Source organism: Epinephelus moara, chromosome 20 (genome assembly GCF_006386435.1).
Source record: "Epinephelus moara isolate mb chromosome 20, YSFRI_EMoa_1.0, whole genome shotgun sequence".
NCBI classification, from domain to species: domain Eukaryota; kingdom Metazoa; phylum Chordata; class Actinopteri; order Perciformes; family Serranidae; genus Epinephelus; species Epinephelus moara.
Window position 1 is genome coordinate 29,412,828 of NC_065525.1, and position 25,699 is coordinate 29,438,526.

General features: G+C 39.5%; 2 protein-coding genes across 2 annotated transcripts; one reads left to right on the top strand and one right to left on the bottom strand.

The window, feature by feature from the left end:
- On the bottom strand, positions 1–8,633 carry LOC126407869 (pyruvate kinase PKM-like). Its single transcript, XM_050073133.1, has 11 exons — positions 8,573–8,633; positions 7,057–7,235; positions 6,868–6,959; positions 4,649–4,780; positions 4,340–4,526; positions 3,955–4,225; positions 3,718–3,868; positions 3,483–3,635; positions 1,725–1,891; positions 643–824; positions 1–531 (listed from the first exon to the last, which is right to left on the bottom strand). Exons 2-11 carry the CDS (start codon positions 7,205–7,207, stop codon positions 425–427), a joined length of 1,593 nt encoding a protein of 530 aa, XP_049929090.1. The 5' UTR covers positions 7,208–7,235; positions 8,573–8,633; the 3' UTR covers positions 1–424.
- Positions 8,634–14,533: 5,900 nt separating this feature from the next.
- LOC126407977 (protein mono-ADP-ribosyltransferase PARP6-like) lies at positions 14,534–25,050 on the top strand. The gene is made up of 23 exons (XM_050073312.1): positions 14,534–14,650; positions 14,862–14,940; positions 15,265–15,342; positions 16,955–17,049; positions 17,139–17,199; positions 17,304–17,394; positions 17,479–17,545; positions 18,993–19,142; positions 19,238–19,379; positions 19,524–19,655; positions 20,871–20,966; positions 21,082–21,174; positions 21,259–21,384; positions 21,490–21,555; positions 21,694–21,761; positions 21,857–21,905; positions 23,182–23,294; positions 23,387–23,459; positions 23,643–23,712; positions 23,830–23,909; positions 23,999–24,062; positions 24,170–24,254; positions 24,344–25,050. The coding sequence occupies exons 2-23, from the start codon at positions 14,938–14,940 to the stop codon at positions 24,438–24,440; spliced, it is 1,899 nt and encodes a 632-aa protein (XP_049929269.1). The 5' UTR covers positions 14,534–14,650; positions 14,862–14,937; the 3' UTR covers positions 24,441–25,050.
- The last annotated feature ends 649 nt before the right edge of the window (positions 25,051–25,699 follow it).

Genomic DNA, 25,699 nt, shown 5'->3' on the forward strand with positions numbered 1-25,699 from the left:
GTTCGGCATGAAACATTGGAGAGAACACTCACAGTACATCTTTGTCTTTATCCCTGGACAATTAAAGAACCAAAAACCAGGGAAAGGATCAAATGTGTACTTTAGTTTACAGTGCATGCAGAGCATGAACACTGATTTCCACTCATGCAAACAGAGTTGGCACACACATGACAGAAGAGTTTCCACTGAAAGGGTTTGAGTTCAGTCTCTGGGAGCAGGTTTTTAGACAGTAAATTACAAATATGGATCTGGTCTGTGAACGACACCTTCAAAAGTCCTTTGAAGGAGCGGCCTGTTTTTGACTTTCTGTTGGTGATGAAGAGCAACAGAAAAGAAAAGAAAAGTCCGACATGGGGCGGGGGGACAGGGGCGGGTCACAGGAGAGGGGAGGGGGGGAGCCGTTACTAATGTCCTTTGATTAAGTTCAAGGCACCAGCACAACTCTCATAGTGTTGGTGTAACCGGTTCCTGGGCGCCATCCGGTCACGACGATGACAACGTCTCCGGACTTGAAGAATTTGCGGTTCTTGCCTACGGAAAGAGAAAAGAGTGACGTTAGAAGAAAAATAAGTATTAAATTCATTAGATATAATGCCAATTCTCCACTTTTAAAAAAAATTACTAAAAAATATCACCACTCACCAACTTCCAGGGCAAAGTTCACACGCAGGTCAACATCCTCAGCCCAGACGTCGTTGGCGGGCTTGGTGTAGAGCACAGGGTAGATACCGCGGTACAGGTGAGCCTGGCGGGCGGTCTGGCCACAGCGGGTCACAGCAATGATAGGGGCACGGGGCCTGTACTTTGACAGCATGTGAGCAGACCTGCGGGGAGCAGATACAGATTATTACAAAGATGTAGAGTTGAGCCAAAACCTCAGACTACAATAATGGATTATTGGGCCTCTTGGGGCGGGCTGTTCTCATGCACTGTTTGTACGTATATCTACAAAAAATAATGCACCAAATTTCATATGTAACCCACATAATCAGAGAGGCTGTGACCACGTGACGAACGCTCTGACAGGAATGAAGAAGGAGGTGGTATAAAGAGTGAAAGTCCATGTAAGGATTCAGGTTTGGGTGGTGGATGGGTCACATGAACACAGGACTTTCCCTCAGGAGACCAGTATTTGTGTCCTGTGTCTCTTTAGCTGCCAAATGCTCCACTATGTTCACCAGCTGATCTCTAACTGTGTCTATTATATGGTGGCAGGTGGTGTACAGCAAGTTTTTAGAGCTTTACTGCAGCAGAAGACAAGCTATGGGGACGTTGAGAGTGACCCAAAACAGATTGTGTGTCTCCTTTGACTTCCAGTTAGTCATGTGATCCATTGTTCAGATGGAAATATTAATTATAGCTGTGCTTATTAAGCTATTATCATGAGGAAATCCACTCAGCTGATAGTAGATCATCTTCTGTATCATGTGTTGTGAGGATGAGCTCCCAAGTAGAGAGGAATGAACAGGGAGTTAAAATTAACTTATAAAATGTCAGGGTTCAGATCTCAAAAGGTCACGATTGGAGCACAGATTTTGAGTGCCGTGAAAGTTGGCACACTTCATATGAGCCAAGGGCTTGTGCTGGGGAGGGAGCGGAGGCGGAGGGATACAGAGATGTTGTAATGCACCAGCTTCTTTGGTCACAGTGGGCGCTGTGTAGGATGTTATGAGTCAGAGCTCCGCAGAGGAGATTTAGTGGATTTCTTCGTTTTGGAGTCTCACCTGCCAGTCTTGGTGAGCACAATGATGGCGCTGGCGCAGCACTTGAAGGAAGCCTCGACGGCGCCGATAGCAACGGTCTCTGTGGGGTCACGGGTCAGATGAGTGGTGCGACGCAGCTCCTCGAACATCTGCCTGTGGAACATGGCTGCCTCGGCTTCACGGGCAATCTGAACACGTGAAAATTACAAAACAGATTCCAGTCAGGCTGCAGTCGCACAGCCAGTTTCAACCGCAGGAGTTAGTTTGTATTTTAAAGGACGAAACAAAAAGGCAGTTAACCCTCAGTGCTGAGGTCTTCATACCTGAAAGCACACTGAGATATGAAGCTAAACAACAGCGGCGGCCATCATGTCCAGGGACTGTTGCTGTGCACTGCAGATCCTCAGACACATGCTAATTGAGTAACATGAACACACTGTTAGAGCACAATGCGAGAAGACAGCAGATGGGCGGAGGGAGTGGAGGTGCAACAGGGATACACAAAGCAAGTTGAACAAATTCTAAACAAGCTGTTAGTAAAACCCAAGCTGGTACCAGTGATGTGCTCACAATGTAAAAGCTACTTTTCTCATCATTCTATGTGATTTAGAAAATACAGTTTACACCAAATAGCAAACATTATCTTCAATATCCTTATATTTACTGTCACGAGTAGTAAATTTTAAAGTCAGTTACATCAGGTGTTGTCAGATGAAAATGCTAAAACAAGATCACTTTGTATTTTTCATGGTCAATGCAGACTGATATGACGATATCAGATATTTTCTCTGTTTTGTGCAACAAGCAGCGTGTGGTCTGCGCAAAACAATATGCCTATGTATTTAAAGCCAAAGAGTGCAAAGCCATTGAGTTACTAGCTCCAATGTGTTGCTTTATTATATGAGTCTGCTGTTAAGCAGCCTCAAGACTCAAATGTCAGTTTTCCAAAAGCACATGAATGCACCATGTGCTTTAGTGTTAGATGCCATTAAAAGAATACTTCACCCACAACATAACCATTTGTATATCAGTCAGTCATTCCGCGTTACCATGAATTTGTGAATAAAACTTTTTTTTCTCACATGCCTCCACAGAAAACAATGAACCTTTGATATTTGATTGACTAACAATGCTATCAAAACATCCGTTTACAAACTCTCACACAATCTTGCAGCATAATCCAAGTCTCATTTATCCAGACGTATGATCAGTACTTCCCACACGCATCAGCCACTACAGCCTTGATATTTTAAACAGAGCTGAAAGTGAAACTTATTCATGCTCTCTTCAAAGCCAGATGCCAATACTACATTTTTTTAAAACAAAAATGCATGTGTTTGGGATGTACTGAGCATACAACTGGATAAATGAGACTTGGAATATAATATGATAATTTTGTGAGAGTTTTTCAACAGATGTCTTGATTTAGTTTTGCTGTTGTTAAACGTGGACCCTAATCACTTAATGAATCGATATGTTGCTGTTTCTGTGGAGGCATTTGAGAAAAACAAAGTCCTCTTTATGAATTCAAGGTAACACAGCATGACTAACTGATTTACAAGTGATCTTTATGTGGGTGAAGTATTACTTAATGACTGATAATCCAGGCTTTTTCACAGCCTCACACACATGGACAGGTGAGACACATGGTTGCTGCAGTTAGGTCAAACATCACACCCACAATTTTCACATTAAATTTAAAACACTGTCTAAAACATGCAAAAACACTGAAATGGTCTTTTAACATTAAGGAACAGGATCAGTCGGGGGGTTTCCTACCTTGTGCTGTGTGCGGACGGCCTCCAGGGGATACTCTCCCTTGGCGGTCTCACCGCTCAGCATGATGCAGTCGTTGCCGTCCAGCACGGCGTTGGCGACATCACTGGCCTCAGCGCGGGTAGGGCGGGGTTTCTTGGTCATGCTCTCCAGCATCTGAGGAGAAATAAGACTCTCTGATATATTTTTCTTTTTAAAATGTTTTCCACAAAGCAGTCCTCCTGTTGATGTCACACACCTGTGTGGCACAGGTGATGGGCTTGCCGATCCTCATGCACCTGCCAGTCATCATCTTCTGGGCGAGGAAGACCTTTTCTGTTGGGATTTCAATGCCCAGGTCTCCACGGGCAACCATGATGCCATCGCTAGCCTCCAGGATCTCATCAAATCTGTCAGACAAAAAGGAAATAGTTTTTCAATTCTCCAGAGATTCAGATCAGTGCAGATTCATGTGTGATGCTGGTGATCCACCCACCTGCGTACTCCCTCGTGGTTCTCCAGCTTGCTGATGATCTTGATGTCTTTGCCCTTCTCGCCCAGTGCTTTCCTGACAGCGTGAACGTCAGCAGCTTTACGGATGAAGGAGGCGAAGACCATGTCAACACCCTGCTCCACACCGAACTGCAAGTCCTCAATGTCCTTCTCAGACAGAGCAGGCAGGTCAACGGCAGCTCCAGGCAGGTTGACTCCCTTCTTGCTGCCCAGCATACCGCCATTCTCAATCTCACACATCAGGTAGTCGTTGCCTTAGGACACACAGGATGAAGCAAAACTTCATTTTCACAATCAAGCAGAAAGCTGAAAGCAGAATCTAAATGAAACATAGGCAAGATGAAGCAAACAGATGTTTGTGTGCTTACCAATTTCCTTAACCTTCAGGGAAATCAGACCATCATCAACGTAGATGTGGCTGCCGGTCTGCACAACCTTGGTGATGTTCTTGTAGTCGAGCCACAAGACTTTCTCATCACATTTGTCCTGGTACTGGTTGTCAAGTGTGAGCTTGATGGTTTCACCCCTCTTGAGCTCAACCTCAGCGGTGCCACTCTAAACAAGACCAAGGAGAAAGAGCTTGTTCATTTTCAGGATGAAAGTCACTTCATGTAGTAATTTGTGCAATACCCCAAAAATGGCCTCGTTGGAGGCCTCGTAATTTGGCAAGAACTCACGCCCTTGATAAGTCCGGTCCTGATTTCTGGTCCCTTGGTGTCAAGAGCGATGGCCACGGGTCTGTATTCAGCAGTGCCTGGGCTGAAGCTCTCAGCTGCCTCACGGATATTCTTGATGGTCTCAGCATGGTACTGTAACAAAGATAATAATAATCTTTAATGTCCACAATTATGGAAATTGGCCATTGGCTTCATGTTGGTTGAAACACATCGTAGTAAATTATACATACAATAAATAACATAACATGTGCAGTATAGGCACCAAAGAAGGACATGGTTCTAGTGTTAGTATGAGAGACTTTTTATAAATGTTCTCGGTCAATGCAGCAGCTCTAGAGTTTCGATTTTATAAATTATTTAAGAAGAGGATGAACAGGCTCAGACAAAATTTGTCCGGTTTCTTGTTTCACCTGTTTTATATACACGTCCCAGTAGTTTCTGCTGTTCACCTGTTTTATATACACGTCCCAGTAGTTTCTGCTGTTTCCCAATAGTTTTATTAGACATGTTTGTAATTCTGGACAGTCTATTTTTGTTCTTAGCTCCCAGGTGTCCATACCATGTACACATATTAACAGTTAAAAGACTTTCAACGAGACTTATGTAAAAATATCTGACATTTTTTTGCTTATATCGTATGAATCCAATTTAGATTTACTGTTTGTCCCAGAGGGATATTTGTTTTCACAGCCAGTAGCATACAGATATACACACTGACCGATATACACATGGCAAAAATACAGCAACATACAGATAGCATAGCAACAAGTACCCATGGCAGCATACAGAAAGTCTTCGTATATACATTCATTCAATTATCCTAGCTCGCATGTCATTGTGTATAATTTCCTGATTAGATACAGGCGCTGCTTTGCTTTCTTAAACATGTATTCTGCTGTAAAACTTTAGGTGCAATCACAAAAGGTTCCTAAATGAGTGTTAAACAACTGTTGAAAACTTTAATAAATCTGGAAGAGCATAATAAAGCAAAAGACCTTTCATTAGTGTACTAACACCTTGTTTTATTTAGATGAAGAAAAGATTATCTCTGCATGTGTCAAATTCTTAATCTGAAGCTAGTACAACAACAGGTGGACGAACGTGGTCACGTAGTCACAAGGACAGCATGGCACCGGTTACATATGCAGTAAATCTTGAATGACAACTGCAACACATTTATAGGCCATGACAGTTTTCTCTGTACATAAACAGCTGTCATGGATTACGTAAAGGGTTTCTAAGATAGTTGAGCAACAGCCGTTAAAACATTTTTTATACAACATATTTTTTTGTTTAATTTCCTACTTGATGTGATGGACAAGTGCCACTGCTACACTGCCTGTCTGCAGCTATGGATCTAGTAAATGCAACTACTTAGAAAATACAGAATAAATTCAAAGTCTGACCTGTACACTACCACTGTTCTCAGTCAATAATGATCCTAACTGTGGTCTCACTACATGCCATCTACTCACACTGTTGCTGCGAGGCTGACTCGCTGAGAAGACCTATTTATAGCTGTACTGACAACTGACACACCAATGAGACAGAGGTCAGATCTATTTTTCCCTTCTCGCAAAAAAAAAATCCTACTTCCTCTCAGGAGTTCTGATTATTAATCTTATTTTGTTGTTGTTGGAGATCTAGCTAAAACACAGATGGCTGAAAAGCAACTCAGAGCTGAGCTGCACTGAAAAGAAACACTGTTTTTAACCTTTGAAGGTCCAAATATCAACTGCAGGTGTTCATCCAGCAGCTCATGATAGATGTGGAGGCTCCTCCACTCAGGTGACAGTGAGAAAGGTAAAGAGGCATGACTTTTAAAGGTGATAAGGTCGGCCAAAGAGTTGGCTGTGATGCAGTTGGCTCGCCATGTCCAGAGCTACAACACAGAGCCGGCACTGAAGGGGCAAGTACAAGCTTATAGATCACATTACAGCCACAGACAGTTACCAGGCCACAAGAGTAATGTCACACCGATGGCTGCAGCTGCAAAGGGCAAATCCACTCTGGATCACTTGCAGAGGGTTAAGAATCTACTGCTGTACTGCTCTGCGGGGTTCAGACTCTGCACACACTTGAATCAGTGATGTCACAGCAGGTGTTTTTGGCTTTGAGAGCCACTGGTAAATCACCTGCTGTGACATCACCATTTGGGATTGTGTGTGTAACAGGGTAAAAAGTGTAAGTGAAGTTTCTATTTCTCATCTTTGACTCACCTCGTGTGTGCCATGAGAGAAGTTCATTCTTGCAATGTTCATCCCAGCCTTGATCATTTCCTTGGCCATCTCCACAGATCGGGAGGCAGGTCCTGCATCAAGACGGGCGGATAAATACAAGTTTAGATATGATATTTGTAAGATACAATGAGATCATTTTTGTTTTTTGGTTTTGTTAGTAACTCTGACCGATTGTGCAGATGATGCCAGTGTTGCGAGACACAGCAGGTTCAGAGTCGATGTCCAGCAGACATGTGTGCTCCAGGAAAGTGTCCGCCATCGCAGCATGCATCTGCTGGGTGTGGATGATGGAGGAGCCCATATCCTTTGCCTTCGACATGATTGGATCTGTGTCTGCAGGAAATGTCCTGTGGAGACAGAGAGGGGAACAGGCGCAATGATCGATTAGTACCTGACAACTCGACCTCTGACATTTATTGTAAGTTATGTAGAAGACAGTCCAGGTAAATACTTTGGTCACACAATGGCTCCTGAAATTAAGAGCCTGTAATACACACATACATATTCACAGAGTGTGGAAAGTGAATCAGAAACTATAGTAAGAATCTAATGTAAATGGAAAAATACACACTTATAGGAAGGTGTGACCTCTCTAGAGTGACTGTGCAAGCTGACCAAACAACAACAGTGTGTGCGTGCCTGCCTGCACTCTCACACATTCTAGCAGGGGTTCGTGTGCAGCTCAAGAAGAGGAGCTGGTCACTTGGAAGAGGCTAAAGGTAATTAAAACACACAAAGGATAGCTCCAGGACTCCAGGGGGGAGCTGGAAAAATATTTATGCTGCCACAGGTGCAATGCAGCAGAGCTATCAGGTTTTAGCTTACAATCAGCTATAATGGAGGTATGCAACATGTATGCATGACAAACGTGAGCTGTTGGTCAGAGTCAGTGCATGGAAATGTGGTGGGTGTGTGCTGGGACACTATTCCTGCCACCAGCGTTAACCTAAAATAACACAGGCAGCTATGAGCATTTATGGAGTCTAGAAACAAATCAGAAAAATCAGGAAAATAAAATCGTCACAATTACATAATAAAAGGACTGTATTTGTTTATATATATATATAGATATACATACATACATATTATATATGACAAGGTCAAAGCCACCTTGCAGGTATTTCTGAGTGATTCAGTCTACAACATTTTTGTGTAATGTGGCAGATAATTCTTAAAAATATTGATATATTAAATCACAGAGTAACATTTCATACATTAGCCTGCTATTACTTAAGTTTAAGAAATAAAGGCTTCTAGAAACATGCATTTTTATTAAAATAAATGTATTTATCTGCACAGGAAACAGAGCAGAGATGTAGTACCAGAACAGGATACAGATAAATGAATAAAATATATAAAAGTTAGAGGGCTACATGGGAACTGTATGTGCAAACCAGTGCACTTAATTTAGAACTGAAGTGACGTTTTGGTTACAATTTATTTGTTTATTTGAAAAATATATGATAAACAAATATAGTATATGCATAATTATCAAGTTTATGTTTAAATATACTAGTTTAAAATATAGTAAGTAGTCAAAAAAAAAAAAGTTTGATCAGTAATTGAAATGGTTTTTTTTTACCTTTAAAAAACACGATAGGAAATTATATTTAGTTTTAATCACTCAGTTAAAACTAACTAACCTCTCTCTGTCATACAGCTGAGTCTACATGCTGCTACTCACCTACTGGGAGAACTTTGCAGGGACCAAGACGCCACTACCTCCGCTGTGTGACAGTTTTTATTCCCCTCACTAACCGGAACTACATTCCTGTGTGAACACCGCCCGGTGACACGCGATATAGGGCGCGAGAGTCAACGCAAGATTTACCGTTTGGACAGCGATTTGAAGATATGCTTTTGACACGGAAGTTGTTCTCTTTACCTTAATATAAAATTCAGGGTCAAATTTGAAAACAGAAACACAGAAGTTGGAGAAAAAGAAGTAGTGAGGGAGGATACAGCGGAGGTGCGAGTGTTGTTCGCCTGGCCAATCACAAAGCTCCCCGCTGAGCGTTGAACATGAGCCTGGGTCATTAATCTGGACCGGAGGCACCTCAAATTATGAGCAACAGGATGATGACCTTTCAACTGTAATTTAGGCTGTGTTGCTTTATTGCCTTTTTAAAAATACATAAATATTATTATCCTGTTTTGTTGTTGTGCATTTTTCTTTTTTATGACTATTATTGTTATTATTATGGTTTTTATTCTCTTTAAGCTATTTTTCCTTAAGTAGCAAAGAGTAATGCCATATGCATGTTTTAATTTTATATTTTTTATGGTTGTCTGTGTTTGTGTCCTGCCAAGTCGTTAAACAGGCTATATGTATAAAAATGTGTGTCACTTGGGCTACTTGTAAGGACCAGCCTTTGTTTTCTGACCCCTGACCCCAAACCATGCCTAACAATTCTTGTACTAACTTGTTGTTTTTATAATTTTTTTGCGTGAACTCTGAACACAAACTTAAATATGTTAAAGTGTACACATACAGACATACTTTTAATTTGCTCCCTTCAGCTTCCTTTCCAGGATACATTATTATCAACATCATGTAACATCTAATAGGAAATGTATATTTGTCAAGATCCCACATCGCTGCAGACGTACAACTTTGTCAGGACTTCTTTTTTCAATAGTATTTTTTGTTTCATTTCATTTACATGCTTTTTCTTTCATTATAATTCAATTTAATTGAATTACGTTTCCCGCTCCTTTTATGGCTGCACCACAATCTCTAATTTTGAAGCTGACAAATCATCCCCTTTACTTTTATATCACATTAGACATACAGTTGTCGTACAGTTGGTTCGGCAGGGCTGCATAATTTTAGATTGTTTTATGAGCCTAGCAGGGTTGGGATTGTATCTGCATTCCTGCATCGTGATATGACAGCCCGCATGCATTCAGCTTGATACACAGCAATCACGTTCCAAATTAGGAGAACGGCCAACCTGAAAATGACATGCAGTGGAGGGTGTAGCAGCTGATGTGTCAAATGCAACAGTAAATGCTTGCAAAGATGCAGCGTTAATATCAACCTGCTAACATAGCTGCACAAATGCATGCATTACTCTCAGTCAGGTATAGCAACACACGACGCAGTTTTACCAAAAATAGTGCAGTATAGTGTAAATGCAACCCCACCATATGTCTGGTTGTCACTCAATCACTGTGCAGTATGTTATGGTAAATGTGTATATATAGTAAAGCCATGCTCGTCTCATGTAGCTCAAGGAACATACTGTACCACAACATAAAATCAGATCTGCCCAGTACCATGTCCAGCAGCATACATGTACTCTCTCCTCATAGTTATTTAATACAATCAAATGTGCTGTCGAAGCCCTGCTCAGTAATCCAATCATATTTATACTGAAAGGCGTACCCAGATATTTTTTATTCTCTCCCCGGTTAGCTATGTGTGTAATTCTTTTTCAGATGTTCATTTTTTTTTTACTTTTCTCAAGTCCTGAGAGAGGAGAGTTTCAAAACAAAATAACGTCTGCCCTCCAGAGACGTTCAACAAAAACTGTGCAGTATTTCCTCCAGACCTTCATGTCGTTTATGGCTCCTTAACAGTCTTGGAACGTGTGATGCTATGATTCTTTAAGAGGTGGAAATCTAACTCCAAACTGCCTTTCACACTCCTCCTGTCCATGTACGGAAAGTGTATACAACCTAAAGATGGACAGAGGCCAGAGGAGCTACTGGCTGCAGAGAAAGTTCTCACTTTTCTTGTGCTTCAACTGCACATGTGCAGCTTTGATGCATTTGTAGCATCAGTTCAAAGTAATTGTGGTGATTTGGCATTAAAATGTACACATGTTCTTAGCATGCACAATAATGCAGTAGGTTGTGATATACTCACACAGGTCAATATCATGTATTTAACATAATCTTAACAAAATCATTTTCTGATATTCTCTGTGCAGTAGCTACACACTCTGCACGCTCAAAACAGCATGCATACTAAATGCATAAACACTAAAGGAAGGGGGCATTACTCAGATGTGCAAAAAAGAAAAATGAAGATTTTAGATAAAACAGCTTTGTCAACACTCAAGAAAAATAAAAATGAGGATCATCAACTTTTTTTGTTCTTCCTCTTTGCAAAGTAAGAGGAAGGTAAGTCACAGACAACTGTGACTTACCAAATTTACAGTCTGATTTTAGTACATTCTGTATCCACCTAGCACATAGTTTGAATTAGGACATACTGTCCATCTGTGGGTCTCTTGCTGCCTCTGTCTCTCTCTCTCAGCAACAGCTCTCTCTTGTGGACGACCGGTTGAAGTGTCGTTTTACTCCACAGAAAGTCTTCTGGGTCGTCTGTCAACCTGCACAGCAACTAAAATGTGTAGTGATGGGCAGACCAAATCTTTTCACGGTAGCAGTTTCTTCAAGTTGATACATTTAAATGAATCAAACTTTTCAAGTTTTGATTCATTTCGCAAAATATGGTGTCAACAGTGGTGGAGTCGTGGGTGATGAGATGGGTGTACTACTAGGTAGATGGGTAGGTTACCGAGGAGGAAGTGTGTACTCTCCTATGTGTTCCAGTGGATTTTTTGTTAATAGGTGGGTAAAGTGTTAACAGCCACAAAAAGAGGTGGGTTTATCCTGTATACCCGTTTAAATGTCACTGACCATCAATCTGTCGTTCTTTGAGGGGCAAGCTGTAGATGTCCCAGTTACCTCTGCAACCTTGTGCTGCATGTATGTGGTGTCGGAATAATCTGAAAACTGAGTTCATACTTCATGGCTCACCTGATCCATTTCTTTTACTCTTCGTTATAAATGTGTTGTTGAAATGCTCTGAACAAAAAAATGCAACACATCATCTTTGTAACGTCCATTTTGTTTACACATTAGAACCATAGACTGTATAGAATAATTGACATAGCTACTGTGTTACCCATTGGTTTGTGGACTCTTAAATGTGCTTCAAGTTCGGCATTTCGACGGTCGCCATCTTGGTTTTTTGGACGAGAGGCTGGCGTTGTTGAGGAGTGAGGGGCAGATCTGACTGAGAAGCCAAGGACACTAGTGTCGACAGTCAACCTGGCACCCAAATTGCCAGGTTTCATTGCTTTATTCGTAGTGAGGAAGTTAAACAGTCAATCCGCTTTATCAATTTACCAGGGTCATTATACGTTAAGATGCAATTTACCTTATAGGTAAAGAGGTGTCACCTTGGCCCTAATCCTAACCTTCCATCTCTCTTCTCTGAGTAGGTATAACTGCAGCTGGAGTGGCTATGCGACCTGCCCTCTAGCTACATGACTCGGCCAGCATACCTACACGTCAGTCTGTAATCAGCCCCCTTCACTCCTTGGCCCAGAAGCAGAAGTCATGACAAAACTATTAAGTTAGCAGTTAGCTAGCTTTGAAGTATTTTGTGTAAAGAAAGAGGGTTAGGATAATGGAAGGCTATGTCTCATTATGCTAATGTTAAGTTAGCAATTATGTTAACTATGAAGTTTTATGTTAAAAGAGAGGCGGTTAAGGTCAGGATAAGAGTAAACGTCTCGTTACTTATGCTAATGCTAAGTTAGCAATTAGCTAACATTAGCTATGAAGTATTAAGTTAAAAGGGAGGTGGGTAAGGATAATGGGAAGGATACACCTTGTTTCTTATAAAGTGAATCATGTCTTCATGTTTTAAGAATTATAAAGTACTACATTTGTTCTCTATGGCGTAGCATTGTTGCATTTAGATAGCCATTGGATTGTGGTGAGTGTGGTTTTTAGGGGCGTGTCGTGTATGCTACAAACAGAATGTGTCTGCAGATGTCTCCTCTTTTCACCTGACACTTCATAGCTAGCTAAATACTAACTTAGCATTTTTCTTTAGGGCTTCCGCCTCTGGACCAACAAGCAAAGGGGGCTAGCTGCTCCAGCTGAAGCTATACTTACCTGGGCGAGTAACTCTATTGGAATGGATAGGCACCATCTTGGCATCCACTATTTAGTTATTATTATAAATCTATGGTATGTCGATATACATGCCTCATTCTATGGTATCAAACACATGAGGATTCTTATTTTTGGGTGATTATAAACTAATGAAAACATAGTTATGAATATTATATACATTTCTAACAATAGGTACCCCTAAATCCCACACACTGGACCTTCAATGCTTTTTTTTTTTTTTTTTAACAAATTACACATTACAAAGCTAATTTAATTAATTCAGTTCAGTTCAAAGAGGCTTTATTGGCATGACCATACTGAAATGTACATACCGTAGTATTGCCAAAGCACATTATACAAGGTGGTACTAACAGGAAAAAAAGTACAGTTTTTAAAATGCAAACAATGAAAGATTATATAAACATCATAACTAAATTACATATATAGTATAATAATTTCTATTGAATGATTTTCAAACATTAATCTGAAACTAAATTGGATGTTGTGCATGTGTATTTGAATTGTGTTTGTCTATATGTAAGTGTAAAGAGGTCTAGCTTTCTGGGGTGTTACCACCAGGAAAATTTATATCGTCTTCAGTTGAAATCTGAATCTCTACTGTTACTGTCAAATAGAGAAGAAAGAGAAAATAATCCCAATTATAGATCTGTATTTACCAGGTTGTATATATTTCACTTTACGTCCTGATTAGTCTTGATATTGACTGTTTGGTGTCGACAGCTGATGCAATGGATAATGTGGAGGGCTGGTTGCTGTGGAAATCTGATCCCTGTACCAGTCACTGTGAACCTGTTGTTTGTTTATCCTACGGGATAAGCAGGCCTGAAAGATATGATATAGCAGTGGGCGTATCAGATGTGACGGGGGTGGCTACAACACAAAAACTTCCCAATAGAAATCAATATCCCTGCCACAAATACTACCTCTGTGAAGCTCATAATGTTCTGCTGTCGCTGCTGTGTCTAAGACATGTTGACTCATCTCAGCAGAAACTTTGTAGTCAGTTGCTTCATATTCTAAATGTTAATGCACAGCCTTGGCAGTATATTATATAAATTACAGGGGTTCATGCTATTGTGCCCACCTGCTATAAATAAACACCGCCACATAACGAACACCCACTCATGTCTAAGTGGATTACTGTGAGAAAAGCACTTGTTGAGAGAAGACTTGCACAGATGTATGCAGTCCTCGAAGAGTCTAATCTGGCCAGACTGCAGAGCAGCAGGCGACTGCTAACAAGGGTAACAGCCGATTAAGGTCAGACTGCAGCGCAGGAGACAGACAGGAAGACTAATAAATGCCAAACATCACCTATATCACCATCCTTCAAATGTGCCACCAGGGATCTTTGTTCTCATCACCGTCTTTATACTGATTCATGACTCTTTCCAAGAGTCTGGAGGATGGTATGACACATTTGTTTTCTTTCCTCTTTTACTAAGGAATATACACTGTGGAGAGGATGACACTCTAATTACACAAATAGGACAAAGATACTGTAACAGTGCATAAAAGCATAGATTTGACTAGACTTGAAGCTTCAGGTGTTGTCCTCAGCCTCTCCTCTCTCTGGACCATGTTCAGCTGATCAGGCCGTCAGTGTCTGCAGCCAATCAGGTGACGCTGAAGTCAGAGACTGAACATGTGGGACTTCCTGCTGTTCAAACCCAGAGGGGGAGAGGACGGCCAAACGCACACAGCCAGCCCAGTTATCAAACAGGAGGACCTGGGATTTTTGTTGTTGGTTTGTTTATTTATCAGTACGTTATTTGCTCAGCTGAAGTATGTGGAAACTCCAAGTTGTTGTCGGGAAGTCAAGGTAAGCACTTTTTGGCTTTGTGCCCCTGACATCATAAACACATTACAACCAGACGTTGAATTTATATAAATGTCCCTGAAGATGCTAAGATAAAGGGAGGCAAATAAGAATACTCTTGGTAATGAAAATGTAGTTTAAAATATAGACAACTGTTTATGTATGTATACTGTAGTGGTAGCTGAGCTAATAAAGTCACGTATGTGTTTTCCAGCAGAGTGTTTAATTGTGTCGGTCACAGTGGAGGGAACAGTTGATTGTTTCCTGAGAAGTGCCAAACAACTAAACACATGGTGAGTCTATGAGCCCCAAATTCCCATCTTTTATTCTTGATATCACACAGTCTGGGTATGTTTTTGGTAGTACAATGTTTGCATTTACAGATAATGAACCTTAGAGCTAAAATCATTAGCAGATTAATTGATGCATTTGTCGGTCAGAATTAATCTGCCACAGTTTTGATAAATGGATTGATGGTTTGACCTGCATGTGTTCTGAAATCAGTGGCCGTCTCCACAGCATGGCTGGTTAACTTTGTTTGGGTGGACAGAAGGAACTAATTAGCGTTGTAAATAAGAGGATCCTTTGATTGACAGCTTCTCCCATTAACCCGACAGGAGACTGAGTGCCAGCAGTGGACAGACAGCCAAACTGATGAGGACAGTGACACCGAGGAGATCCTGTGTGGAATCCATGTGAGTGTTACTTTGTGGTGGTTTGAATGTTATTTCAGCACAATACCAAATATCATCACACACTTGAGTGAAGGAAACAACCTGCAGAAATGGTTAAAGTTTCGATTAAAAATCACAAATTATCATTAGTATTAGTTTGAGTATTGCAATATTATGTTTTGTGATAATGTATCAGTTCTCAAAAACACTATTGAAATAGTTTACATGCAAAGATTAGTGGGAGTGGTTCATTTTGTGTTGTGTTTAAACCCTGACTGCTAGATAGCCGTGTTGTAATCTATCTTCAGACATTTGGCTCGTCCACTCTCTATCGCTCGTGTGTTACAGGGACTGTGATAAAATACAGATGCAGATTCCACTGTTTTGATTGCATAAAAATGCATATGTGGTGTGTTCCTACTACGACAGTTTTTCTAAAATAAGAGTTTAAAACATTGCAATATATCGCTTTCCTCTCAGTATCACAATGTGTCACAATATACTGTATTAGAATGTGACCCCTGTATTGTACCATATCGTATCGTATTGTATTGTTTCGTGTTGTGTCGCGCCGCATCGCATTGTATCTATCGTATTGTACCGTATTGTTTCGTGTCATGTCAACTCATGTCGTGACATATCGTATCGAATCGAATGGTATCTTATCGTCTCGTCTCATCTCGTGTCATGTCGTGTTGTTGCGTATTGTACCGTATCGTATTGTATCATATTGTTCCATGTCGTATTGTGTCTTATCGTATTGCATTGCATCATATTGTTTCGTGTCGTGCCACATCGTATCATATCGTATCACATCGTATCGTATCACATCATATCGTGTAGTGTCGTGCTGTATCATATCGCATCGTATCGTATCATATTGTTTCGTGTCGTGCCATGTGCTATTGTATCGTATTGCATCGCATCGTATTGTATCGTATCGTATCGTATCGCATGGCATTGCAACGTATCTAATTGTATTGCTAGATTCTTGCCAAAACAGACCCTATTTATGGTGTCTTTTTACATATATGATTAGCTCATATTAGCTGTTTAAAAATATATACAGATCATTCACAATCAGGTTTAAATCAGTTTGTGTTCAAAACTCATGAAGACAAATTGAGCTTCAAGGTTTGTTCTTAATCCTAACTTCCTAATGCAAGGTCAATTTATTTGATTTATTTGGTGGCTATTAGCAGCATCTAATGGCATTCATTTGCAAATGAGAGTTGTGAATTAATGAATGTGTCGTTAATTTATATAATAAGTAGTCATAATCATACAAAATATGTTATTTAATCATTCAATCAATCAACAGTTGTAATGCAAACACAGTTGACAAATACATTAATGAACACTTAAAAATGTCTCTATGTCTGCTTACAACATTGTATAATGTATTATAGTAAGTTACAGCATAAAAAACTTTCATTAATGGTTTAAATGCTGCTTATAAATGCTTAATAGAAAATAGAGGTCAATGAGAATTCACATTTTATATCTTAAGGAGTAATAGGTTTCTTCTCAGCCATTGTTGTAAAAAATATGTGGCTGGTTTAATCCCTCAGCCCCCCTGTGGTGCTGAGCTGTTTGGGCCATAAGGTAAGTGTGTTAGTGTTTGTCTCGGCAGGAGAGCTGTGCTGCTGACCTGACTCACCACCCTCAGCTGGATGCCGACATAGAGGCAGTCAGGACTTTGTATTCAGACTCTGCAGTCAGGATCAGGTCAGAACATCTTTTCTTACTCATGCTCTTAAAAGGATCTCTGCCGCTTTTCTACAATGTCAAATGTCCACTTCCTTTTCTTCTTTTAGGGAGTATGGGTCAATCGATGATGTGGATGTTGACCTGAACATAAATCCCAACATATTGGATGTAAGTTAACTTTACAATACACTGAATCCAAGTAAAATATATTGATGTTTGCTGTCACGGCATGTTAGTGTGTTTAATGTGATTACGTTGTGTGGTGTCTACAGGAGGAAGTGGCCAAGGCCTGGAGGATTAACCCATCAGAGCCCATCGTTATCCGTCTGCACTTCTCTCTGTCTCAGTATCTTGATGGACCTGGTGAGCATCAACCAGATTAACTATACAATTAGATTTAAATTTAAATCAATGTGACACCTGACTGAGTGATGTTTTTCACCACAGCACCTTCAGTTGAAGTCTTTCAGCGATCCAATACAGATCATTTCAGCTTTGGGAAACAGCTTCAGAAGTGAGTGTTCATACTTAAAATTTTATGGCAGGCTCGAACTTTTTAGTTCAAATATCAATGAAGATTTGAAGCCCTTTTTATAGTATTGCAACACGTTCTCATTCCCAACTCATTAGATACAGCAGCTTCATCAGTGGCCCTTTGCTTCAAACTATAATGCTCTATAGCGTCAGTTTTGTATGTGTCGGTCACTGCTTATAATGTGTCTTCCTGTCCGTTACACGCATACAGTTTCTTTTCGAAATAAACTTTTATTTTCACAGGAAATGTAAGTTTTGGCACCAAACTATGGTTAGGTTTAGGAAAACATCATGGTTTAGGTTAAAATGACTTTGACTTTTGGTTTAACATGGGACAGGAACAGCAATCTCCTGGGTTAAAGTCCATGTTTATTTGATCTACCCCTCCACCCTGACCACCTTCCTATGCAGACTTTCTTGCTCTTCATAGTATGCCAGTTGCTCTCTGCATCGTATATCACTGTGGACTGTGTTAATATTGAAGTCATGGCTTATTTATGCTCAATGTTAGATATGTATATGGCCACCTTTTCTGAAAGCTTACAGATACGGACAAAACAAAGCAATACCCCTGGAAATCATGGGGGCAGTATAGACAAAGGCAATTTCAAAATGGCAGAATGGAACAAATCAGCATTATAGTGAAAATAATTCTTCGTCTATGTGCTGTGATGTATTTAATGGCCTCACAGACCACTGCCATCTACAGCATCCCCTCCATTGAAAGGTACATTTAACTTCTCCGCTGTTGCTGTGTTGTTGTAAATCAAAGGAAAGAGAGTATAAATGAGCCTTTAGTTGACAGCCCAGTGTGTTTCATACACTGTAAAATATTTGACTGTACTTTCACAGTAAATTACTGTCAGTTTTACAGTAAATTGTTGTAAAATGACAGCTGTATACTGTGATCTCACAGTAGTTATGCCTGCACATTACTGTGATTTAGTATGCTGCTGTAAAATTACTATAACTGTAACCTCACAGTTAAAGCCCATTACAATACTGTGATATAACAGAACATTCCTGTAAATTAACTTTGCTGTTTATGTACATTTGATTACTGTTATTTAACAATATGCTCCCATAGAATTATTGTATTTCACTGTAACCTCACAGTTAAACTCCAGATATTGATGTGATTTAACAGTATGTTTCTGTAAAATTACTATATACCTGCATGAATTTCACAATAAAATTCTGAATTTGGTGAAATATCGCAGTTAAAGTATGTGAGGTGATAATAATGCAATTCAAGGTGAAATATTACAGTTACATATTGTAACTTCCTGGAAATAATTTGCAGTGTACTAAAGATGCAAAGGGGGCCATGAGTGTCAGATGCTGAGGGGCGTGACAAAGCGTCAGTATTTGATGACGTGGGATAGCTGACTGATTGCTCAAACTGGCTTTTCATTTCTGTTTCCCAGTATTCTTACAGTCTTCTTATCTCGGGAGTGGAAACACCTGACCAATGAGAACATTGTAGTCCGACAGAAGAGAAGACACAGCTGGTTCAGGCCAAGTGGAACCATCAAGAGATTTCGTGCAAGACTTAGTATCTGGCTCCCACCATCAAAGTATGTGACAGTCTGAATCCAACATTTTTTTTGCTTATTCAGTCTGTTCTATAGTTTGTACATATATTCACTGCTCCCTTCCTCGCTATGAGCAGGTCCAGTGAGGTCCAGGAACCCAACATGAAAGCAAAAATAATTTCACCAGCAGTGAAACTGAATCGTTTCACGAATCATACGACTTCCTACACCATCAAGAATCCCAAAGGAGAGCTCTTCACCTACACACCCAGTGGGAAGGTGAAAGAAGTTAAAGATAGACCTCTGAGACATTCACTTGAGTATTCTATGGTTGCTGCAACAATCTTTCTAAATTTTTGTCTCTCTTTTTTCTCTAAACTCTGTAGGTGTTTAATTAAAGTGTTAATGTCCCTTCCTCCACAGCGGGTGGTGGTGTCAGCAGTCAAGTCATCAGCACAGCTCAGTACCAAACAGCTGCTAGAGCTGCTTTTCTCCACCCAGGCCATCAGGCACTGTAAGACCACCCCAAGTCTGCAGCACGGCTTCTTGGTTCAGGTAAAACAGAAGAAAAAATGTACTACTATAATTTGTCAGAGAAGGAAATTAAAGAGTCACTGCACCATGTCTCATAATTCAGGTTGTGCTGACAACTAGTGGTGACATCAAGCTCTGTCTACATATTCATATGCTCTTTCTACATCCACTGCAGCAGCTCTTCAGCGTGGCACTGTAGTACAATGCTAGCACCATGTTGTATTTAATCAATCAGTCAAACTTTATTTGTATAGCACCTTTTACACAGGTTATGTGCAGTACAAAGTAATATTGCCAAAAATATCAATTTACAATACATACAAATTCTGAATATTTGAAACAGTTTTGATACTTATTTTCTGCAATATCAATAAACCAGTACCAGCTGTGCTTTCTCGCTTTCTCTTATTGTCAATTTTTACAAAAGTCATTCGGCTGTTGTCTGCTGCTAACCAAGAAAACAACAGTTTAGATTTTATTTATATCTAATTGCAGACAGAAATAAAATCTAAACAACAGTTTAGATTTTATTTCTGTCTGCAATTAGATATAGGAACATCATGTATTAATCTATAAATCCATGTAGATAAAGTCACAGCCTCTCACAGAAAATGGCAGATACTCAAATCGTACAGTGCAAAACATTACAATAAAGTTATTTAATATAAGTCCTCTGCAGTCCGAAAAAGGTGTAGGCTGAAGCTACGGCTTATAACACCTACCTTTTTAACAGCACATCATATTTAGCAATCAATTCCAGTATTAAAAATACTTGTTCAAAGTGCTTCACGGATAACTAATAGTAAAACAGAACAATGTAGACCACAAAAATGACAAAAAAGACAAAAAACATTTAACTATTTGAGACCAATGTGTGCAAAACAATAAAATATTGAAAATGTAATAAAACAAAACAAAAAAAGGCAAATAAAACTGATAAGAGAGATAAAATATAATATTAATATTAATACAATTAAATTAAATTAAATTAAATTAATAATTGAAATTTTACAGCATGAATACAATAAAGATAAGTGACTAAAATAATTAAGATAATGTCTATAAACAATCTTAATCACAAGCCCGGTAGATTCGGTAACTATTTAGAGATTTCATTTTTGCATTGCAAAAGGTGGAAGTTGATCAGTAATGACAGTTTGTATAAGTTTCTATAACGCGGACAGTAAGATAGAATGCAAGTAAAATCCATAATGATGTTTTTCAATGTGTTCACAGATAATGAGGTATGCTGAGCAGAGACTCCCCACGCTGAACGAATACTGTGTTGTCTGTGATGAGCGACATGTGTTTCAGAATGGTCCTATGTTAAAGGTACACCTATTGGCAATAAGCTGTTGATTTACTGGCTAATATACTGAATGAAAACTTTTAAAAAATGCAGCTGTATGTTAATATTGTCACTGTTTTCTTTTGTGTGTGTTTGCAGCCAGCAGTTTGCACCAGAGAGCTGTGTGTGTTTTCCTTTTATACGTTAGGAGTTATGTCTGGTGCTACAGAGGAAGTTGCCACTGGTGCAGAGGTTGGTATCACACGTACACTTTTATAGGGAATCTGGGTGATCATAATATAAGCTTGATGTATTACAGTAATGTCTGTTCTACAGGTAGTTGACCTGCTGGTGGCCATGTGCAGAGCTGCTCTTCAGTCTTCACGCAAGAGCATCATATTTGAACCGTACCCTTCTGTTGTTGATCCATGCAACCCCAGATCCCTGGCCTTTAGTCCTAAGGTATCAGCTGAACTAATCTATCTTATTACTGACTTGACTTGTAATGAAATATTCAATATGTCTTTTTTTATTCTGAAGGACTCATGTATTGTTTTGTTGTGGCAGAGAAAGAGCTACGACAGGCTGCAGAGAGCGCTGGACAATGTCTTGTTAATCAGGAGGATGGCACAGGTGACTGACTTAATCCGACACCCATGATACCATTTTCATATCTGGATCTGCTCGTCTGAGGCTAATCTGACAGCTGTTGAATGTTCTTGACAGTTGTGTTAATATGAGATGAATGAAAATGTATTTTGTCACACCCAGGGTCCATACTCTGAAATAAAGAAGCAGATGGACAAGATAGACCCACTCGCTTATCCGTTACTACAATGGTGAGTGACACAATTTGAGCATATCTTCATTATGTGTCATAAACTCAAGTCTCTTAGATTTACATCCAGGTGTGTATTTGTATGTTTGACAACAGGATTTTATCAAGCAACAGATCACACATTGTCAAGCTTCCGCTGCACAGGGTATGATAGAGCAGTTCATGGTTAGAATATAACGTCTTAAAGGGACAGTTCACCCCAAAATCCATAATACATATTTTTTCTGTTACCTGTTGTGCTATTTATCAGTGACTTGCAGAGTGTTGGAGATATCAGCCATAGAGATGTCTGACTTCTCGGCAATGTAATGGAACTAGATGGTACTCTGCTTGTAATGCTCACAGTGCCTAGGAAAAAATACATTTGAAAAACTCACCTCATCAGTTTCATGTAGGAACTATTTTCTTTCTACCGAACTACACCAGCCAACCAGTAGAAGTGGGGAAAACATTGACACAGCATAGTATTTGGATGTTTTGCGTGGCAGAATATTATAGATACACAGATGCCAAGTATCTTTTTTTAATTTTTATTAATTATATAAACTATAAATGTTGCAAATACAACTTAAACTTTAGGTAACCTACTAGAATAATAAAATCAATTGCTTATTCAGTCCACTTGATACATTTTGCTGCCATTTAAATTTAGATAAGTGAGATGGACAGACTGAAAACGTAAGTTATCAGATAAAACAGATGTTGACAAAGTTTTCTTTTGGGGACATAATTTGCAATTGAAAAAAGGTAATGAAGCACAATATATGTTTTGGGCAATAAATGGCATATAGCAAAACATTTAAAATAGCAAAAATATTGTATTGTGACTTAAGTACCACGATAATATCATGAAGTAGGGCCTCTGGTGATTCTCATGGCTACCAACCATACTGAAGCACAAAAGGAAGTGTGTGTCTACTAGTGGACGAGAGGCTTATGCTCCTGACAGTGCAAGATGTAAACATTAATGGCGTCCTCCTCAGCTGAGCTGTAATATTAGGTGCAAGGTGAGCTAGCAGTAGATGCACACTCCCTTCTGTGCAGTGATATGGTTGGTGGGTGTAGTTTGGTAGAAAGAAAATAGTTCCTACATGAAACTGCTCACAACAAGGTCTGTGGATTGACTGATTTGATTTCTGTAAAGAGACATCACTGTTGAGTTTTTCAAATGTATTATTTGGCGTTAAGTTTCATTATATTTGAAAAAAGGCAGACATCTCTATGGTTGATATATGATATGTATTTTAAATATGTATTTTTGATTTGGGGGTGAACTGTCCCTTTAACACACTAGTTGATAGTTTTACAGCAGTAGTACTGTAGCGCAAAGTAGCAGCCAAATATTATATAAGTGGGTTTTATACTTTATTCAAAATGTATTCCATTTGTTCTCTATTTTTGTTTCACTTGGTGCACAACAGCAACTTAAGTTCATGCACACGCCCCATCAGTTCCTGTTGATCAGCAGCCCTCCATCCAAAGAAGCTCGTTTTCAAACCGCCAGGAAACTTTTTGGCAGCACCTTTGCTTTCCAGTGAGTAAAAACAAAGCTGTGTCATTCATATAAAGCCTTCATACACAATATGATCCCTGCTTCACACACTCAGACCTTATTTTCTCTTGCAGTGGTTCCCACATTGAAAACTGGCACTCTATTCTGAGAAATGGCCTGATTAATGCATCTTATACAAAACTACAGGTAGAGTATGAATGTATTCTTTGAGCTAAGTTAATATAAGCCTTTAACGCTAATGTCATGCCACTGTGGAGATTTCGACATACATTTTAGTTTGTCTGCTTAGATTAAGTGTACAGATGGACCTATGAAACATTTAGAATTTTAAATCAACTAAAGTGTTCCCATTGTTTTTTTTAATTTAAGCTTCATGGAGCTGCATATGGGAAAGGCATCTATTTGAGTCCTATCTCAAGCATATCATTTGGATATTCTGGTATGAAAGCACACTGTATTTTTTTCCTTAATACTTTGCACACAAAATGACCCATTTATACAAATATTATTGATTCAAGCATGGTTCTTTTTAAACGTATCCGTTCTCTTTATGCAGAGATGGGTCAAGGGCGACACCAAATGCCCACCAAAGAAGAACTCATAAAGAAATACAACCAAATAAACAAAGTCAAACAGGTAGATTATCACTCATATTTGTTCTAAATGTGTCTAGTTGCAGTCTTTACATCTTTTGTATCTTATCCTGTATTCTCTCCCTGTCCTAGGAACAGCTGGGTCAAGCCAGATTTCTGCAAAACAGGAACCTAAACTGCATCGCTCTCTGTGAAGGTACATTCACGATAATACATACATGTTACAAAGAGCCTTCATTTGATAATATGAGGAATGATTTTGTGACAGTGTTCTTTTAAAGTTGTCTGCATGTCTCTTGACAGTTATAACTTCAAAGGACCTTCAAAAACATGGGAACATCTGGGTGTGTCCGATACCCGACCATGTGTGCACACGTTTCCTCTTTGTGTGAGTATAACATGAAGCAGCAGGGACAGAACTGCCTCACAGTGTGATGATACATCTCCAGACTGTACTGCTCCTTTTGTCTTTGTCAGGTATGAGAACGGCCAGGTGGGAGATGTCCACATCAACACTCAGGAAGCCTGGATCCGCAGGGAAATTTTACAAGTAATTGCTTCAAAGACGTGCTGAGAAAAAACAAAGGGTTTATTATTATAGTGCAGATTTCATATGAAAAAAACAAACACTGACTGAGGATAGGTCTTAGTTTCTTTGTGGCTAAATACATTACATTTGGCTTTTATTGGTTTGACAAGTGAACCCAAATCAATGCGTTATAGCAGTGGTTCCCAACTGGTCCAGCCACGGGTCCAGATTTCTCCTTCGTCATTAGTTCAAGGTCCACACAGTTTAGTACATTAAGGGTCATACTTGTGTTTGGCCATGTCATTGAGCTAGTTTGCTGTCTCTCTGTTAGTCACTCACTCTACAGCAGGAAACAGCACTTTAAAATACTTCACTGTACTTAGAAATGAATGTGTTTTGTTTTTTTTTACAAACGTGACATATTTTTAAGTCACTTGCGGTCCATTCAGAATAAGACCACGACCCACCAGTTGGGAACCACTGCTTTATAGTACATCTATCAGCTTTTAATGTGCAGCTTTACCAAGTCCATACGTACAACATTCAAAAACTCATAGGCAGTTATATTTACATATTTACACGTAAGCTACATAGATCAGTACCAGATCAGTACCAGGTAACAATGAGCAAAAACAATATACCATTTGTTATAGTTTACATAAATAACCAAGCTTAAAAAGTGTATCTGTCATTTCAAATGTCTATCTGTAAATATAATATAAATATAGAAGCCACAACAATTCACATAATTCACTTGAAATGACCCCTATCTGCATTTAGTAGCCTGATAGCAGAAGGAATAAAGGACTTAGAGTAACAGTTTGTTTTCCTAAGGGGCACATTGTAATGCCAGCCTGAGGGCATGACAGTGAATTCACTGGTCAGACTGGCTGATTATTCCTTTCGCTTTCTAAGCTACCTGTTTCTCCCAGAGGGAGCACAAGTCTCTTTGCTGGGCTCCAAGTATCTTTGAGCATACTTCCACAATGCCATTTAGGCCAGTGGTTCCCAACTGGTCCAACCACAGGGTCCAGATTTCATCATACTTGTGTTTGGCCATATCACTGAGCTAGTTTGCTGTCTCTGTCAGGTGGCCATCCGTTAGATGCTCACTCTACAGCAGGAAACGGAACTCAAAATAAAAGCTATTTGCTGGAAATTCACTGTACTTCACAACAAAGTGTGTTTTTTTACAAACTTGACACATTAGCGAGTCACTTGTGGTCCATTCAGAATGGTCCTGCAACCCACTTTTGGATTGCGACCCACCAGTTGGGAACCACTGATTTAGGATGTTCTTGTCC

Coding starts and splice junctions, on each gene's coding strand:
- LOC126407869 (XM_050073133.1), bottom strand. CDS start 7,207: ATGTCGAAGGCAAAGGATATGGGCTCCTCCATCATCCACACCCAGCAG. Junction 4,781..6,867: donor TCTCTCATGGCACACACGAG/GTGAGTCAAAGA, acceptor TCTTTGTTACAG/TACCATGCTGAGACCATCAA. Junction 3,636..3,717: donor CCATCACCTGTGCCACACAG/GTGTGTGACATC, acceptor ATTTCTCCTCAG/ATGCTGGAGAGCATGACCAA.
- LOC126407977 (XM_050073312.1), top strand. Junction 17,200..17,303: donor TAAATCCCAACATATTGGAT/GTAAGTTAACTT, acceptor TGGTGTCTACAG/GAGGAAGTGGCCAAGGCCTG. Junction 23,460..23,642: donor CATCTTATACAAAACTACAG/GTAGAGTATGAA, acceptor TTTTAATTTAAG/CTTCATGGAGCTGCATATGG.